Raw genomic sequence first — 17,538 nt, 5'->3', positions numbered from 1 at the left:
GTAGAGGAAGTGCAGCATAGATTCACGAGGTTAATTCCTGGGATGTCTGGACTGTCTTACGCAGAGAGGTTAGAGAGACTGGGCTTGTACACGCTGGAATTAAGGAGATTGAGAGGGGATCTGATTGAAACATATAAGATTATTAAGGGATTGGACAAGATAGAGGCAGGAAATATGTTCCAGATGCTGGGAGAGTCCAGTACCTGAGGGCATGGTTTGAGAATAAGGGGTAGGTCATTTAGGACAGATTTAAGGAAAAACTTCTCCCAGAGAGTTGTGGGGGTCTGGAATGCACTGCCTCAGAAGGTAGTGGAGGCCAATTCTCTGGATGCTTTCAAGAAGGAGCTAGATAGGTATCTTATGGATAGGGGAATCAAGGGATATGGGGACAAGGCAGGAAATGGGTATTGATAGTAGATGATCAGCCATGATCTCAAAATGGTGGTGCAGGCTCGAAGGGCCAAATGGTCTACTTCTGCACCTATTGTCTATAGACTTCTGGCAAACTCTAGCTGAAAATTCATGAGAGTTATTTTCATCATTGGCTTTCTCTTTGCCACTCTCTCAGAAACTACGACTGGTGAAGCACCCGGGCAACAGTTCTTGTATACACGGTCTCTCCCATTTCAGCCACTGAAGCTTGTAACTTCTCCAGAGTTGTCATAGGTCTCATTTCTTACACAGTCACTCCGTTTTTGAGGATGACCTGCTCTAGCAGTGCCATATTCTTTCCATTTCTTGATGATTCACTTAACTGCACTCCATGGGATATTCAGTGACTTGGAAATTTTCTTGCATTTATCCCCTGACTTATGCTTTTCAATAAACTTTTCGCGGAGTGGCTTGGCAGGTTCTTTTATCTTCATGGTGTGGTGTTTGTCAGGATCTATATTGTCATTTATATTATAATCTATATTTTCATTTATATTTATCATCTGTTATGAGCAGAGAGACAACATCTGCCGGAAGTAAATTCCTTGTATGTGTACAGGTACTTGGCGATTAAAGTCTGATTCTGATACTGACTCACCAGCAGTTGGTCCTTCCACTTACAGGTGTATTTTTACTACAACAAACTGAAACACCTTTACTGCACACAGGTGATCTCCTTTTAACTAATTATGTGACTTCTCAAACCAATTGGCTGCACCAGTGATAATTTGGTGTGTCATATTAAAGGGGGGGGGGCAAATACTTATGCAATTAGTGATTTTGTGTTAATTTGCAATTAATTTAGATCACTTTGTAGTGATCTGTTTTCACTTTGACATGAAAGAGTCTTCTTCCGTTGATCATATCCCAGATATTCAAGACCCATATCAGGATCAGGTTTATTGTCACACACATATATGAAGCTACTCTCCATTGTTCATCTAAAGAAGTTTGTCAAGGTGTTTGGTGTCATGCTGAATCTACAGAAACTTCTAAGAAAGTTGAGGTGCTGTCAGAAGTCATCACCTGATCATCGTCTGGTCTTCCATGTCTGATGAAACTGTAACTCACACTGTTAGGAACAATTTTGAAAAAGCACTGAGAGAAGCAAGAGCCCAGGTGCAGAGAGGCATAGGGTGCTTCATTACCCCCTGAAATGGTTGGTAGCAGCACCAATTACTGAGTTAGTCAGATTCTCAGGGATAAATGGCTTGGCTTCACCAAGTTACCAGCAGCAAACACACCTGTCTGCCTTGGTATTAGTGAACACCTCACAGTTCTTGCGAACCATTTCTCTGTTCTCTGGTATGTTCATCGTGTTCTCTGGGATGAGCACTGCACTAAATAGATCAACTCAAGCAGATTTGAGAGCTCAAAACTTGACATCTATGAGGTGCTTCTGGCTAGTGGAAGTACCAGAATTGTTTTCAACCTCAACCTGGAACCTCTAGCCAGGAGATCTAATTCAATGAGGAGAACAGAGTACAACTCCTCAAAGTATTAGCAGTGGAACCAGGAGAAAGTAAAGATTTAGTCTCAGCCAAACAAAATGCAACCCAGAAATGTGTGGCTAGATGTGGACCTTCTTGGCAGGGTCCTGGAGAATATTCATGCTGCTGGTCTCACCTTCAATCTACAAACATGTAAGTGGGCAAAAACGAAAATAAGATACCTTGGCTACCAGTTCAAAGTAAAATTTATTATCAGAGTACATACAACCTTGAGATTCTTTTCCCGCAGGCAGACTTAGCGATTGTAAGAACAGAAACTGTAAACAGGATGGAGTGGTTCAAGCACAGGTGGACAAAGTGGAATCACTCTTCAATAGAGTCTTTGTCCTCACACCAAGGAGGAGATGCAGTGTGGCAGGGTGCTGCTGCAGACTCATTCCATAATTCATCTCTCTGGCTGCACATCTAATTAATCTTGCTGGGAAACGTGTAAGCAACCCAGTGACATGGACAAGTGAATGTGAAAATGCTTTCAAGCCCTTAAAGCATGTGCTCTTCACTTGTTCTTCAGAGCCCTGACTTTGATAAATGGTTTGTTATCTGGGGTGTGCATCTGAAGCAGCGCTGGCCTAAGGACAACCTAGAAAAGAATGAACTGTACCTGAGCTGAAAACTCCTCCCAAGGGAAACAAGTTATTGCACCATTAAGTGAGGCCCTTGACAGTCTCTGGTACTACCTCCTTGGCAGAGACCTTTACACAGACCACAGAGCATTGACATGGATTCAGACAATGAAGGACCATAATGCCAGTGACATGGTGGTACCTGGAGCTCCAACTCTTCAAATTTAGTGTTCAACATAAGGCATAAGGAAATATTACCGCAGACTACCTGTCTTAGCTGCTGAACATCATCGCTGCACGACAGGAGGTTGGTAATGTGATGGAGAGCACTCAGTAAATGCAACACACACACACACACACACACACAGTTGTGGAGGATAATATGCTTGATCCGGAGGCTGGTGGGGTGGTAGGTGAGGACAAGGGGAACATGGTCCCTGTTGTGGTGTTGTCCCCATCCTCCTGTCATCCATAATCTACAAGATTATGAGAGGCATATATAGGGTGGATAGTCAGTACCTGTTTCCCAGGGCACCAATAGCAAACACCAGAGGGCATATGTACAAAATTAAAGGAGGGAAGTTTAGGGGAGACATCAGGGGTAAGTTTTTTACACAGAGGGTTGTGAGTGCCTGGAATGACTTGTCAGGGATGGTGGTGGAGGCTAAAATATTAGGGGTATTTAAGAGCCTCTTGGACAGGCACATGGATAAAAGAAAAATGGAGGGTTATGGGATAGTGTGGATTTAGTACTTTTTTTTAAAGGATTATATGGGTCAGCACAACATGGAGGGCTGAAGGGCCTGTATGGTGCTGTAGTGTTCTAGGACCCCACCACTAAGTACATCTTTCCCTCTCTACCCCTCTTTGCTTTTCGCAGGGATCGTTCCCTCTGCAACTGCCTGGCCCACACATTCCTCCCCACAGATCATCCACGTGGTACTTATCCCTGCAAGTGTAAGTGCTACACCTGTCCCTACACCTCCTCTCTTACCACCATTCAGGGTCCCAAACCATCCTTCCAGGTGAGGCAACACTTCACTTGTGACTCTGTTGGGGTAATCTATTGCATCCGGTGCTCCTGGTGTGGCCTCCTCTACATCAGTGAGACCCAACGCAGATTGGGGTACCGCTTCATCGAGCACCTACACTCCGTCTGCCACCCACTTCAACTCTCCTTCACATTCCCATTCGGATATGTCCATACATGGCCTCCTCTTCTGCCATGATGAGGTCAAACTCAGGTTGGAGCAGCAACATCTCAAACACCGTCTGGGTAGTCTCCAGCCCCTTGGTATGAACATTGAATTCTCCAACTCCGGTAATTCCTACCCTCTCCTTTCCCCTATCACACTTTCACTTTGCCTCCTCTTCAAGCTGCCTATCACCTCTCTCATGATTCTGCCTTCTTCTACTACCTATAATGCTTTCCCCTTACATTCCTTCTTCACCTCTCCTGTCTATCCCCTCCCTGCTTCCCCTCTCCTACCCCTTGATCTTTCCTCTGATTAGTTTTTCACCTGCACCTTCCTCCTTCCCTCACCTTCTTTATAGGGCCCCTGCCCCCTCCTTCTTCTGTCCCGACAAAGGGTCTCGACCCGAAACGTTGACTGCTCGTTTCCACGGATGCTGCCCGACCTGCTGAGTTCATCCAGCTTGTTTGTACATGTTGATTTGACCACAGCATCTGCAGTGTACTTTGTGTTTGCTAAACGAGGCAATTCAGTGGCAGAGAGAGATAGAACGGCCAGGAGTTCAACATTGGACAAAGTATGGTGCTGTGATGGTGTTTTCTAGTAGATATCTTTTTGTTAATATTGGCAATTTTCTTTTTGCTATTTTCTCTAATTTTTGGTTACACCTAATAAACACCCTTACCCTAAAATGTTAATCCACTCCAGCCTTTTCCCTTCAGTAGAAACCAATGTATCTAACACAGTGCCACCTTCAGACTGCATTTCAGGTAGAAAGTCATTCTGACTTTCTAGTTTAACATACTTCCCTTTGTTGCTGTTTCTTCTAAATCGTGGAACCTAACAGCATAATATGAATTCAGCAGATGGAAAATACCAACTTCTTAAAAATATAGAAAATGACCCTTACAGTCCATGTCAACCATGCTAACTGTGATGCCTATCAATGCAAATCCATTTGCACACATTATGCCTGTGTCCCTCAATTCCATTCCAATCCAGGTACCTATTTACACCTCTTTTAAACATTGTAATTTTATCTGTCTCCATCCCTCTGCTGGAAGATTATTCGGGATGTTTATCACTCTGGGGGAATAATTTAACCCTGAGATCTCTTAAATTTCTACCCTCCCTCTCATATTAAACCTGTCCCCCTCCAAACTAATTTTAGATCTCTCTCCAAACTAATTTTAGATCTCCTGCTCTGGATAAAAGATTCTGAATAAATATCCAACTCATGCCCCTCAATTTTTAAACCTTTATGAGGTCACCTCAACATCTTACATTCAGGTGAGAATAAACCCAGACAGCCAATCTCTCCTCACAATGACAGCTCTCCATTCCAGGCAACATCCTGGTCAATCTGTTCTATGTCTATTGCTGTCATGTCCTTCCCATGGTGCGATGACCAAAGCTGTATACAATGCTGTGTGTTTTAAATAATGAATTATAATTTTGAGACAAACAAATTACCTTATTCACCTGAAAGATATAATACCACTAAAAATTTGAGTCAGACTTTTCAGAAGTGAATTCACAAATGATCTTCCATGCAAATCCTGATGAAATTTGGAAAAGTCCACCCTGGAAGTAGCTAATTGCTGTTGGTTTAATTTAATTTTTCACCCACAATATATAACAACAGAAAATGCTGGAAGTATCCATCAGATTGCTCAATTCTCAAAAAGAAAATTAAAGTGCTGTGAGCATTCTCGTACTCATATCTCATTAATTATTAGTTTAAATGCCTTCAACGTGATTAACAGTTCAAGATGCTGCATAGGACCACTTTATCCTAATTTGCTGAAATACATGAAGTCCGTGTATTGCAGAACATGATAAAACAGAATAGGTGGAGACTTTAATATTGAGGTGGAGAAACTTCATTTTTGCAGTGTCTTGAGCATTTGAAATACATGTGAGAAAAGGCAGTAGGCACAGATGCAATAATAATTTATAAAAAGAGAAATCCTGAGATGTTCTAAGGAAAATAATTATTTTGCCATGGAACAGGAGCATATGCATTGGGCAATGATTTCAAAAAGATGTTAGCGGTTTTTGCAGACCGAGGTGACTTCTTCCAGTTTGTCCATGAAACAGTTTATTCCTTTTTTCTTATGTCTTTTTTCTCTTTTCAAGGAGGTTGGGGTTCTGTCGGAGTCCATGATCTATAGTTATGATTCTCTGCAAGTGGTGGTTTTTTTTCCCACCGGTCACACAGCCTGATACCTCACTATCCCAAGGAGTGGCTTGGAAAATGTGTGCCTTCAGGGAGAGGCACCGTAGATGACCTGGCTCCTCACCAATTGATGCATTGTGGGAGACTGAAACATCAGGATAAGAGGCAAGTTGTGCTGCAATTGGAAGAAGCCCCTGTACTCGAGCAATCCCTTTCTCTCTCCCTCTCTTTTGATGGTGAGTGAAAGCCTGTCAGTCCTCAAGTTGGGAGCCTTGCAGAAACGACTTGGAAGATTGTAACATTGAAACATGAGCTGCCAGTCTCCCCCCTTGTTGTAGTAGAAGTGATCACTCTGTCCCTCGCTGGTGAGAGAGAGAGCCTGTCTGAGATATTGAAGTGCTGGGTTTTGAACTGGTTCCCAAGATTGTCATAGCTGGGGTGATAGCGGGGATAAGCTCTCACTACCTATAAAGGGCTCCAAGTGGCATGAGACTCTAACAACCTCTGACAATCAAGTCCAACTCTTGGCTTTCACGTGTGGTTTAGCTACTAGGCCTGGCAGAACTGTTTCTACTGACAAGAGAAGAGGCAAAGGTGGACCTTTGGTGCCTCAAAACCAGTTGCTTCAGGCAGGTGGGGCTCACCAGCCTTGGATAGCAGCCCACCTAGGAGAAGAAAAACTCTGATTTTAAACCTCCACTGCCTTGCAACCATACCCACCCATTGGAAAGGCTTTGGGAGTAAACCCCGAGGACAAAATCTGGAGCTGGGGTCCCTAAGTCGATTTGATGTTATTTACAACCTCAGTCTGGCAACCTCTGATCTGCTGAAGATTTTCAACATTTCTACTTTTCTTAGATCTCTGTGCAGCTCACTGCTGATATCCTCAGGTTTACCACATTTGCATATTTTATATCTCTATAGATTTGAAATCATTACCTCACACACCCATGCCCAAATAATTTACATACTTAAAAATAAAATCAGCAACCCCAGGGTAGACAACTTATTAACCATCCTCCAGGCAGAAAAATCAAATGGTAACTGCTACTGCTTTACTGCTATCCATGTTGGTGAACCTTTCTCCCATTCTTTCCTCTATCCCTCCCCCCACAACCACAGGTCTCAGTTTCACCAACCAGTCTTTTGTGCAGGACTTTATCACATGTTTTCTGAACATCCATGCAGGAAACTCCCTTCCTTCCTCAGCCTTTGCTGTTAGCAAAAGATAATGAATCAGAATCCAAGCAGGTTTGTTATCAGCGGCATGTGTCATGAAATTTGTTAACTTAACAGCAGCAGTACAATGCAATACATTATAATATAGAAAAAAGTAAATCAATTACAGTAAGTATATACATGTATATTAAATAGTTAAATTAAAAATAGTGCAAAAACTGAATTAATAAAAGTGGGGCAGTGTTCATGGTTTCAAAGTCCATTTAGGGATCGATTGGCAGAGGGGAAGAAGTTGTTCCTGAATTGCTGAGTGTGTGCTTTAAGGCTTTGTACCTCCTACCTGACAGTAACAATGAGAAGGGTTCATGTCCAGAGTGATGTTGGTCCTTTACAATGGACACCACCTTTCTGAGATGTCTTGGATACTACAAAGACCAGCACCCACGATGGAGCTGACCAATTTTACAACATTCTGTAGCTTTTCGATCCAGTGTGGTAGTCCCCACACCAGACAGGTGATGCAGCCTGTCAGAATACTCTCCACAGTACATCTGTTGAAGTTTTTGAGTGTTTTAAGTGACAAATCAGATCTCCTCAAAGTCGTAATGAAATATAGCCATTGTATTGCCTTCTTTATAGATGCATGTTGGGACCAGGTTAGGTCCTCAGAGATCTTGACACTCAGGAACTTGAAATTGCTCACTCTCTCCACTTCTGATCCTTCTATTAGGATTGGTTCATTTTCCCCCATCCTACCATTTCTGAATTCCACAATATGCTCTTAGGTCTTACTGACTTTGAGTGCAAAGTTGTTGATGCGACATCATTCATCTAGCTGGGATATGTTGCTCCTGTACACTCTCTCATCTCCACCTGAGATTCTGCCAACATTGGTTGTATCATCAGCAACTTTATAGATGGCATTTGATCTATGGCTAGCCATACAGTCATGGGTATAGAGAGAGTAGAGCAGTGGGCAAAGCACACATCCCACAGGCACGCCAGTGCTCACGTCCTCTAGTTGGGGATAAACATCGGGTAATCAATAATTTAAAAAAGTAATTAAGAGGAAAAGATGATGAGATAACTTTACTTGCACAATCAGTTGCTAGGGAATAGCATATTCCACAAAGTGATTGAGGCTATCACTGGAGGCCAGATATCCAAAGCAGAAAATAGCAGGCATTGCAATCGTAAAGACTGATTCTGAATACTTTCAAGAACAAGCCATTAACTGGCACTCTGCAGAAAAATATTGGTTCTACCTCTACAGGTGGTGCATGACTTAAGGGAAGGGGTAGTCCAGTGTCACTGGATGGGAGTTAGAGTACGCAAGTAGTGATCACCAGAGATCTGTGCCATTGCTTTATTTTGAGCTTTAAAGACTAGTGGATGCAAGCCACAATTTCTAAATTTGGTACATGGAAGGAAATCGGATTCCTTAGAGGAAACCCATGTGGTCAAAGGGAGAATGCTTAAACTCCATGGAGACAATCATTGGAAATTTGGAATATCAGTGTGACAATGGCCAATGTGGACACAGGCACAATAACTTCGCCACCGTATTTTAGTTTTCTCCCCCCTCTGATTTTTTTTTGGTGATCACCTGATTCTTGTTTGCATTTGCAACTAGACAGTGTTTTTTTGCTCCAAAAGCAGTCTTTTTTGCTCCCTTTCCACTGCATCTTTTTTTCACCACCAGGCAGCTCTGGAATTGTTTATTCTTTCCTTGCTTCACTCGGGAATGTGCCACAACTATACCTGAACAACCTGTTCTATGATGGAAACTTTGTCTGCCCCCTTTTGGCTCTAATTTACCTGGGTCAGTTCACTCTCAGGTTGTGGAATGTAGTTCCTCTAAAAACATATAGATATATTCCCCAACAGTTTGTAACTCTGAAATGTGGATGTTAACAGAGTTTCCACACTGGAGCTCTGTTACTTTTCAGCTCTGTCTCAGGCACTGAAACATGCTTGGAGCTCTGTTTCTTTTATTCTGCTGTGACTTTCAGATTTACAGGACTGTAGAAGAGATGATGAAATCCCATTGCAAAACAAAGAGCACTTGCAGCTTTCAGAACTGAAACCTGCAGCTGCACCATGGTGTTCTCACCTTTTCCATTTCCAGAACCTTATCTTGCATCTCCTTGAGTGCAGTCAATGCCTCTGCTTCTCTCAATCGTGATTGTTCCAGTTCCATTACATATTCCTCTTTATGACGATGCTCACACTGTGACATGTAAAAGAGAACATACAAACATTTAAAAAGCAGGTTTTGAAAACTAGTGCCCAATCAAATGGCATTGCAAAGCATTTTCAACTTTCACTTTCTATCCACAAGGGGAAAAATAAACTAATGATCAACACAAGTACATTGTATTAGATTCCCAACCTTTTGCCTCATGTCAGGAGGAAGTAACAGTAAGTGTTTTGAAGAATAAAAAAAGTATTTTTGATTCACCAAGGCAAAGAAGCTTATGGGCTAAGAGCTAGTCAAAAAGACTACCATTGCTGAGGTACTCGATGGTGACCCAAAGACCTCATTTCTGTGCTGTATGACAGAATGACAATGCTGACAGTGGCTGCAATCTTTATGATTGCAAAACAGATAGCTGCATAACAAATAAAGTGTACCAAATGCATTTTAAGAATCTGTCTAGAACAAAGAACGAAGAAAAAAATCCTGCATTTACATAGCACTTTTCATGACATCACATCATCCCAAAGGTGTACAAGTAATACACAGGTTGTAAAAGCTTTGACAGACCTCAGCTGTAGTACTGCATTCAGTTTTGGGCACAGTGTCCAGGTAACAGAGCAGAACTTCAACTCACTGGACTGATACTAGGGTTTACAGTATTAAATTACCTGGATAGATTGTGAACATTTCCTTTCTATTCTGGGCCGGTCTAAGCATTGATTTAAAAAGCATAATAAGGGTTGGTCTATGCTGGGTGATCAATGAGAAGAACCATTACCAAAGAGAGGGGTAGCTAGAAGGAGGGTAATTTTATATCCTGGGAAAAACCACAAACATAGATCATGGTAGAAACCTTGAGCACTCCTGGACTCTGGGGATGGCTGATATTTTTCATATCAAAGAGATAAAGGACATCAAGGGAAAAGATCCAGAGGCAGATGAATGGAATTGAGCCACGAAAAGTCTCTGAATCCTGATTGAATGAAAGCAAATTCAAATGGCAAGTTGCTTCCCTGCAGAAAGTTTGACATGATTGTTAAATTTTCTGCTCAGGCGGGTTGAGGCACTGGATAAGAATGCCCTTGTTTGAATAATTAATGATGACACTTTTACAGTATCTTTCACATTCCTTTTAGTAGATTCTAGTGTGCTTTGCTTGGTAATAATGAAATAATTTTAAAGTGAAGCCACTATTGCAACTCAGGAAATGCAGCAGTCAATTTGTGCACAGGAATCGCACACAAACAGAAATAATCTGCCTCCAAATGCAAGGTCCAACAACTTGCCGCTCTTCTTTTCCTTAATCCACCAAGCCAAACTTCTATTCTCCCCTCTATTCTAATCCTAAATTTGCATCTTTACCATTCCTCATGCCTTTTCTTCCTGAACTGCTGGACACACAATTTCTCTTCATTACCCTAACTTTGGCAAAGAATCGTCTCTTCCCCACTTAAACACTCCTTAACCTCCTAGACTTGTAATTAGCACTCTCATGTCCAAACATACTGAGATGCAGCCATCCCCAAGTCAGACACTTTTGCTTGAAATTGCCCAATTAGATATTCACATTGTACTGAAATATTTGAATCTCATTATACTTCGACTATATGACTGTAAAAGGGCAAGCTTGCCCTCTATGTATTTATCAGTCTCTTTGCAGGATATAACACAACTGTCCAAACTACCTAACTCTATTGGAACTACCATCTATGAACCTGAAAACAAGTTTCCTCTTACAATGATACAACCTTGTCAGTACATCCTAGAGTAACAAACCTCAGGTACAAGGCTTGATTGGAATCCTTAAAGTGCTTTATTTGTAGTCTTTGAAATTCTACTCACTTATGTCATCTGTAATGTTTGAAGAAGCCAGAATGAATCCAGTACTGTTTCTTTTTGTTCTCAATCTTTTAATTTACAGTTTCTAAATTTAAAAGGTAACTTTCTGTTTTATGTTCACATCCTTTATTTGAATCCACACACAAAATACTGGAGAAACTCAGTAGGTCATGGAGTATTTATGGACAGAAATGGATTACTGAAGTTTCAAAAAGCTGAAACTTCACTGTACCTTCCTGTGTCACAATAATAAACCAATTCCAATTCCTTCCATAAATGATGTCTGACCCACTGAGTTCCTCCAGCATTACATGCTACAGCAGATTTCAGGATCTATAGCCTCTTGTGTCTCTTCTTTATCTAAAGTCAGCCACAATAGGCATCACCATTTTTGCAAAACTTCTCAACAGTTTAATCCACTAGCTAGCCAGACACTTGTATGACAATGACTGAAATAATACAAGAGTCTCAACATCACCCACGACTGCGTGGACTGCTTGATTGGTACTCCATTCACATTCACTTCTTCTACTCCCAGCTGTGGTTAAACTGTGGATCATTTACAATGCGCACTGCATTTACTTGCCAAGGAAGCTTAACAACACCTCCTAAACCTACTAGTCTGCCACCGAGAAGTAGAAGGACAGCAGGTGCATGGGATGGCAACACCTGCAGAGACCCACCAAATCTCTGAACTTCTTGTGTTGGAAATGTATTTTTCATAATCATTAGGTTTATACTCTGGAACTGCTGAACCAACAACGATAGGAACGTCAGGACTGCAATAGTTCACGAATGCAGCTTCTTAATGACAATTAAGAATGGATAATAAATACTGAACTTGTTAGTAATGACCCCAACTGAAAAATTAAAAAATATTCCAGCAAATACCTGTATTTATTATACAACTGCAATTGCCCTTAAATTAAATTCCAGGGCAATCATCAGGCAAGCCAACTGGGATAGGATGAGAGTCACATACAGGTAATCCATACAAGGTGATCAATTCTTCTTTCTTTTAAAAGGTCAAGAATCAACCAGATTTTTATAATTGGTAGATTCATAGAGAATATTACTGATTAATTACTACTTTGTTTTATATTTATAGATTAATTTAAATAAATGAATATAAATTTCTCAGGTGCCCTGCTAGTATTTAACAAATTTCCAGATCATTAGTCATTCTAGCTAACTGTACCCCACTCACAGAAAATACTGAGGATTTACTTATCCTGTCCCTAGTTCCCTCTGCTCCTCAGTGTCTTCACTGCTGACACTCCTTGCTTTTAAGTTTATAATTGTGGCCCACCCCACTGATGGGAACACTCTGTCATTCTCCCAATGTCTGATAATTTCACATTGTGGTGTGATGCCTAATTTTACCTTTTTCTTCAGGTTTGCAATACTGTATAGGCCCTAGTATTTCCCAATCAACTTTGATGTCCATGATCTATTTAAAGGAAGCATCAAGGAAATATGACCAAATGATTCTAATTAATCATAGGAGATTATTTTGCCTGACTGCTGCTGAACTTCCAGTAAGATGACACCATGCTGAGATGCAGCAGCCACTCCAGGTCCATTCAAAGTTGCATTTGTTCATCTTGTTTTGCTGGATACTGGGAACGTCAAGTAACGTTTGATGTTACCAAGTTGCTATCCTGTTACTGAGTTGCTCGATAGTGACGGAGCTGAACTTATTGCATACCATCGTTCTGTTGTTGCCTGGACTTGTTGTGTACTGTTGCGAGGTGTGCAGTGCGAGTGATTCTGTTGGACAGTTTTATTATGATTGTGACATTGGACATTAGTAACATAAAATATTGCAAGTTCGAATCACTGGTGAGATCGACAGTGAGGGAGCTGTGTTGCCTTGGTTGTGGTGAGGATTAAGCCTAGACCGTGGTGTTGCCTGTTGCAACTGACCAGGAGAGGAAGCACAAAAATGGTATGGGAAAACCTCTGCGGAGCACCCTTGGATCCGTAATAGGTTGGGGACTTGATCCTCCTGTGGGTGCTGCCCTCCAGTGTTCACTTACTGGATGTACACTTACTATCTGTCCAGTCATGCCACACAGGGCTACATTATTATTATTTTCTCTTTGTGGCTCTATGGTTTTTTGAGATTGTAACCATATGTGCTACATACTATGTGCAGTGTTCTATATGTTCTTTGGCCCTGGAGGAGTGCTTTTCGTTTGGTTATACTCATGATAGTTGAATGATAATTTAACTTCAACTTGAACAGAGATGCTGACTATGACGTGACTGATGTTAATCTGACTGGGCACACCATGTATTCACCGAAAATACCCACGATTAAAAGCTTCTAACCCTGACTCATCATACAATGCAGTCACTGAGGTCTGGCTTCTAGGTCAGAGCTGAGAGACTCAGACAGTTATACGTTGTGCATTTGGTTCAGATTCTGAACTTATATCATGGCTATATATCTCTGAATCTCAAGCTGATATAGCTGAATTGAGGTGGTCTTTAAATCTACTTCATGTATTAAATCTTAAGTATGTGCATGGTGACAGATGCCAAAAACCGAGGAAAGACACTAAAGACATTCAGGTCTTACAACATCTGCTATGGTAATTGTTAGACTACCCCTCGAGGCAATGTAACTCAGGGTTGGGATGGTCACCATGCCTTCATGCCTCAGTTTGGTTGGATGTGTCCACAATTACGAAAAAAGATTAACTTGAAAGATAAAGGTAGTGTAAGATGGCTGTCATGGCTGAGGCAGATACAGCAACAAGAACATTTCCTCTTAACCTCCGTTGAACAAGTGGCAAATGACACATAGCACACAATGGAAAACAAAACATGATGGTTTATACATCAGTTTGAATAAACCATTTCACAGTGGCATTAAACTCACGCAGAGCATTCATTTCAGAGAAACAACAATGTGGATTACATTAAACAAACTCTGCATCCAAAAGAAACAAAATAATAGAACAGGTAGTCCTGCAAGAAAAGTTCTCAAATTATCAAAATAATAGTAACACTTGATGGCTCGGGGTCTCTACTCACTGGGATTCAGAAGGATGTGGGGTGACCTATCAAATGTTGAAAGGCCTCCATAGAGTAGATATGGAGAGGATATTTCCTATGGCAGGGGAGTCTAAGACCAGGGGACACAGCCTCAGAATAGAGGGATGTCCTTTTACAACAGAGATAAGGAGGAACTCCTTTAATCAGAGAGTAGTGAATCTGTGGAATTTGTTGCCACAGGCGGCTGTGCAGGCCAAGTCACTGGGTATACTTAAGGCAGAGGTTGATAGATTCTTGATTAGTCACGGCATGAAAGGACACGGGGAGAAGACAAGATTTTGGGGCTGAGAGGGAAAATAGATCAGCCAAGGTGAAATGGTGGAGCAGATTCAATAGGCAAATGACCTAATTCTGCTCCAATATCTTATGGTAACACTGCACTGATGGGCACACAATCCTTTTAGTTTGGAATGATATTTACCAGGGTGAAGAATACATATCAAGCTGGCACTAAAGGAGATGAGCGTCATGATTAGCAGTCATGAGACAGTACACCCAGATGCCTTCCCAATCATCGCAGGGGACTTTAGTCAGACCGGTTTGAAAAAGTCCCTGATAAACTACCACTACCAAGTCACTTGGTGAACTAGAGGAGCCAACATGTTCAATTATTGCCTCACCACCATTAAAAATGTTTGCATGTAGTTCTGGCCTGTACTTTGTCTAGTCTGATCACCTGGTTGTACTGCTACTCCCTACATATAGGCAGACTGAAGACTGCAGCACCACTGGAAAGCACTGTGGAGGCATAGTCAAGGGAGGTGGAGGACCATTTGCAGGACTGGTTTGAATCAGTGGACTAGACCACATTCAGGGGTTCATCTTCAGCTCTGAATGAATATGACACAGTCATCACAGACTTCTTTAAGAAGTGGATGAGTTCGTGCCTTCAAGAACACACTTAGTTTTCCTAAACCAGAAGCCCTGGATGAACCAGGGAAGTTGCAGTCTTCTTAGGGCTAACTTTGTGGCATTCAAGACTGATGGTCCAGAATCCTACAAGAAGTCCATGTTTAACCTCAGTAAGGTCACTGTGAAAGCAACAAAGCAATTCCCTGTGAAATTTGAGATATAATCAGAGGCACAACAGCTGTGGCAGGGTGTGCAAGCGAATATTTCCTATCAGATGAAACCTAACAGATTAACGAAGGGTCTCGGCCCGAAATGTCGACAGTGCTTCTCCCTATAGATGCTGCCTGGCCTGCTGCATCCCACCAGCATTTTGTGTGTGTAGATTAAATGGAAATGATGCTTTACTCCCTGATGAGTTCAATGATTTATGTGCATACTTTGAAAGGAGGCGTAACTCTATGCCTACAGTATGTGAATACTCACACCTTGTGATCTCTGTTCCAGAGACCAATGTCAGACATCCTTCAAGAGGGTGAACAACGTGTCAGGCCCCGATGATGCACCTGGCTGGATAATGAAAATCTGTGCTAACCAACTGGCCAGAATGTTCACAGACATCTTTAACCTCTCACTGCCTGAGGTTCCCACCTGTTGCAAAAGGGCAGCAATCATACTGCTGCCCAAAAAGAGCTGCCTCAATCAATAGCAGATAGAGCACTCACATCTAACATAATAAAGTGTATGGAGAAGTTGGTTATGGCTAGGATATCTCATTATCTCATGACTGAGAAAGCACCTGGACCTGCCATAATTTGCCTACTGCCACAACCAGTCAGCTGGTTAAATGGGCAACCTTGCACTCAATGTCAACAAGATCACAGAACTGATTGTGGGCTTCAGGAAGGGCAAGTCAGGAGAACAGTACTGTCTTCAGTTGAGGAGTCAGTAGTGGAAATGGAAAGCAACTTCAAGATCCTGGGTGTCAACATCTCTGAGGATCTGTCCTGGGTTCAATGCATTGATGCAATCATGAAGATGGCATGCCAGCAGCTCTACTTCATTAGGAGTTTGAGAAGATTTTGTATGTCACCAAAAGAATCTTGCAAACTTCTACAGATACATGTTGGAGAGCATTCTCACTGTAGGCATCACCGGCTGCTATGGAGTCGCCAGTGCACAAGAAAGACTGCAAGGGACTGCAGAGGGTCGTGGACTCAATCACCTCTATCAAAGGCACAACCCTCCCCAACATTAAGAGCATCTTCTCAATATCTCAAGCTGGCAGCATCCATCATCAGGGACTCCCAAGATCTGGGATATACCCTTTTCTCGTTACTACCATCAGCGAGGAAGTACAAGTGCCTAAAGAACCCAACTAAATGTTTCAGTAACAGCTACATTCATAAGATTTCTGAACATGTATGAATCCATGAACTCCATCTTGTTATTCCTTTTTTTAGCAGTACATATGTATTTTTGTAGTTTATAGTAATTTTACGTCACTGCACTGTCCTGCTGCAAAACAGCAAATCTCATATCATACAAGTCAATGATAATAAAATCTGATTCTGACATAATTTAACTTAGACTTTCAACATCCATGGAGCCATGGCGAGGAAGATATTAGAGCTCATTACTTTATTTTCTTAATACATATCTAAGGTTTAGAGTTGGGAGTACCTGACATATTTCCAATCTGCACTTGACACACAGTTTAAAAATGGACCCTTAGGAGGAAGTGGCAGTCTTCATTTGGATGTAGACAGAGTGGTGAACTGAATGGACTTATGGCAGATGAAATGTAAGACACATGCAACAGCCAGGATCTGTTTTCATTGTTTCCCACTCCTGTCAGATTCCTTCTTCTTCAGCTCTTTGGCTTTTCCGTCCAGCACATTTGGCTTCTCACATCATTCTCTTTCTTTATACCCTCTGCCCACTTGCCCCATCCACCTTCGCCATCAGTAGCATTCACTTATCTCCAGCAGCTTGCGTTTCTCCCTCTCTCTTTCCCTCTGCCTTCTGTTGCCTTCCTTTACAATCCTGAAGAGTCTTTGTCTGAAATGGCAACTGTTAATTTCCCTCCATAGATGCTCTTTGACCTGCTGAGTTCCTCCAGCATTTTGTGCGTGTTGCTCAAAAGTAAAGTGTTATATACTGACAAAAATGAAGTATAAACTGGACCCTGTATTGAATTTCAAAATATGTTCTCCAACAGAGATCTAGGATATTTATGCATTAATTGTTCAAGGTGGCTGAACATAATGAAAATGATGTTTAAATAGTTTCAGGATCACAGGTTTTATACTTGGAGGTATAGTCTACAGAGTAGGAAAGCCTTGACACAACAGTTTGGGAAAAATGCTGCTTTATTCAATATTGAGTACTGGGTTCAGTTCTGCACAGGTGTAGTGAAATTCTGAAGGTGCATTGCAGCTACAGTAGATGAAGAATTTTATGCGGATAAATTAACTGGAGTTGTTTATTTGGAACTTGGGATTGTTTCCTTGGAGGCTGCAAAAGAATT

General features: G+C 41.7%; 1 protein-coding gene across 7 annotated transcripts in view; it reads right to left on the bottom strand.

Annotated features, from left to right (window-relative positions):
* The window catches only part of LOC132406451 (EVI5-like protein), a 255,316-nt gene that overhangs the window by 79,106 nt on the left and 158,672 nt on the right, over positions 1 to 17,538 (bottom strand). For all 7 annotated transcript variants that reach the window (XM_059992145.1, XM_059992147.1, XM_059992148.1 and 4 more), the window contains one exon: positions 9,171 to 9,287. In XM_059992145.1, coding sequence (XP_059848128.1) covers positions 9,171 to 9,287 — 117 coding nt within the window. The remainder of the gene's footprint in view (positions 1 to 9,170; positions 9,288 to 17,538) is intronic.

This window comes from Hypanus sabinus, chromosome 16, assembly GCF_030144855.1.
Source record: "Hypanus sabinus isolate sHypSab1 chromosome 16, sHypSab1.hap1, whole genome shotgun sequence".
NCBI lineage: Eukaryota > Metazoa > Chordata > Chondrichthyes > Myliobatiformes > Dasyatidae > Hypanus > Hypanus sabinus.
This window is presented reverse-complemented; position numbering and strand designations above follow the sequence as displayed.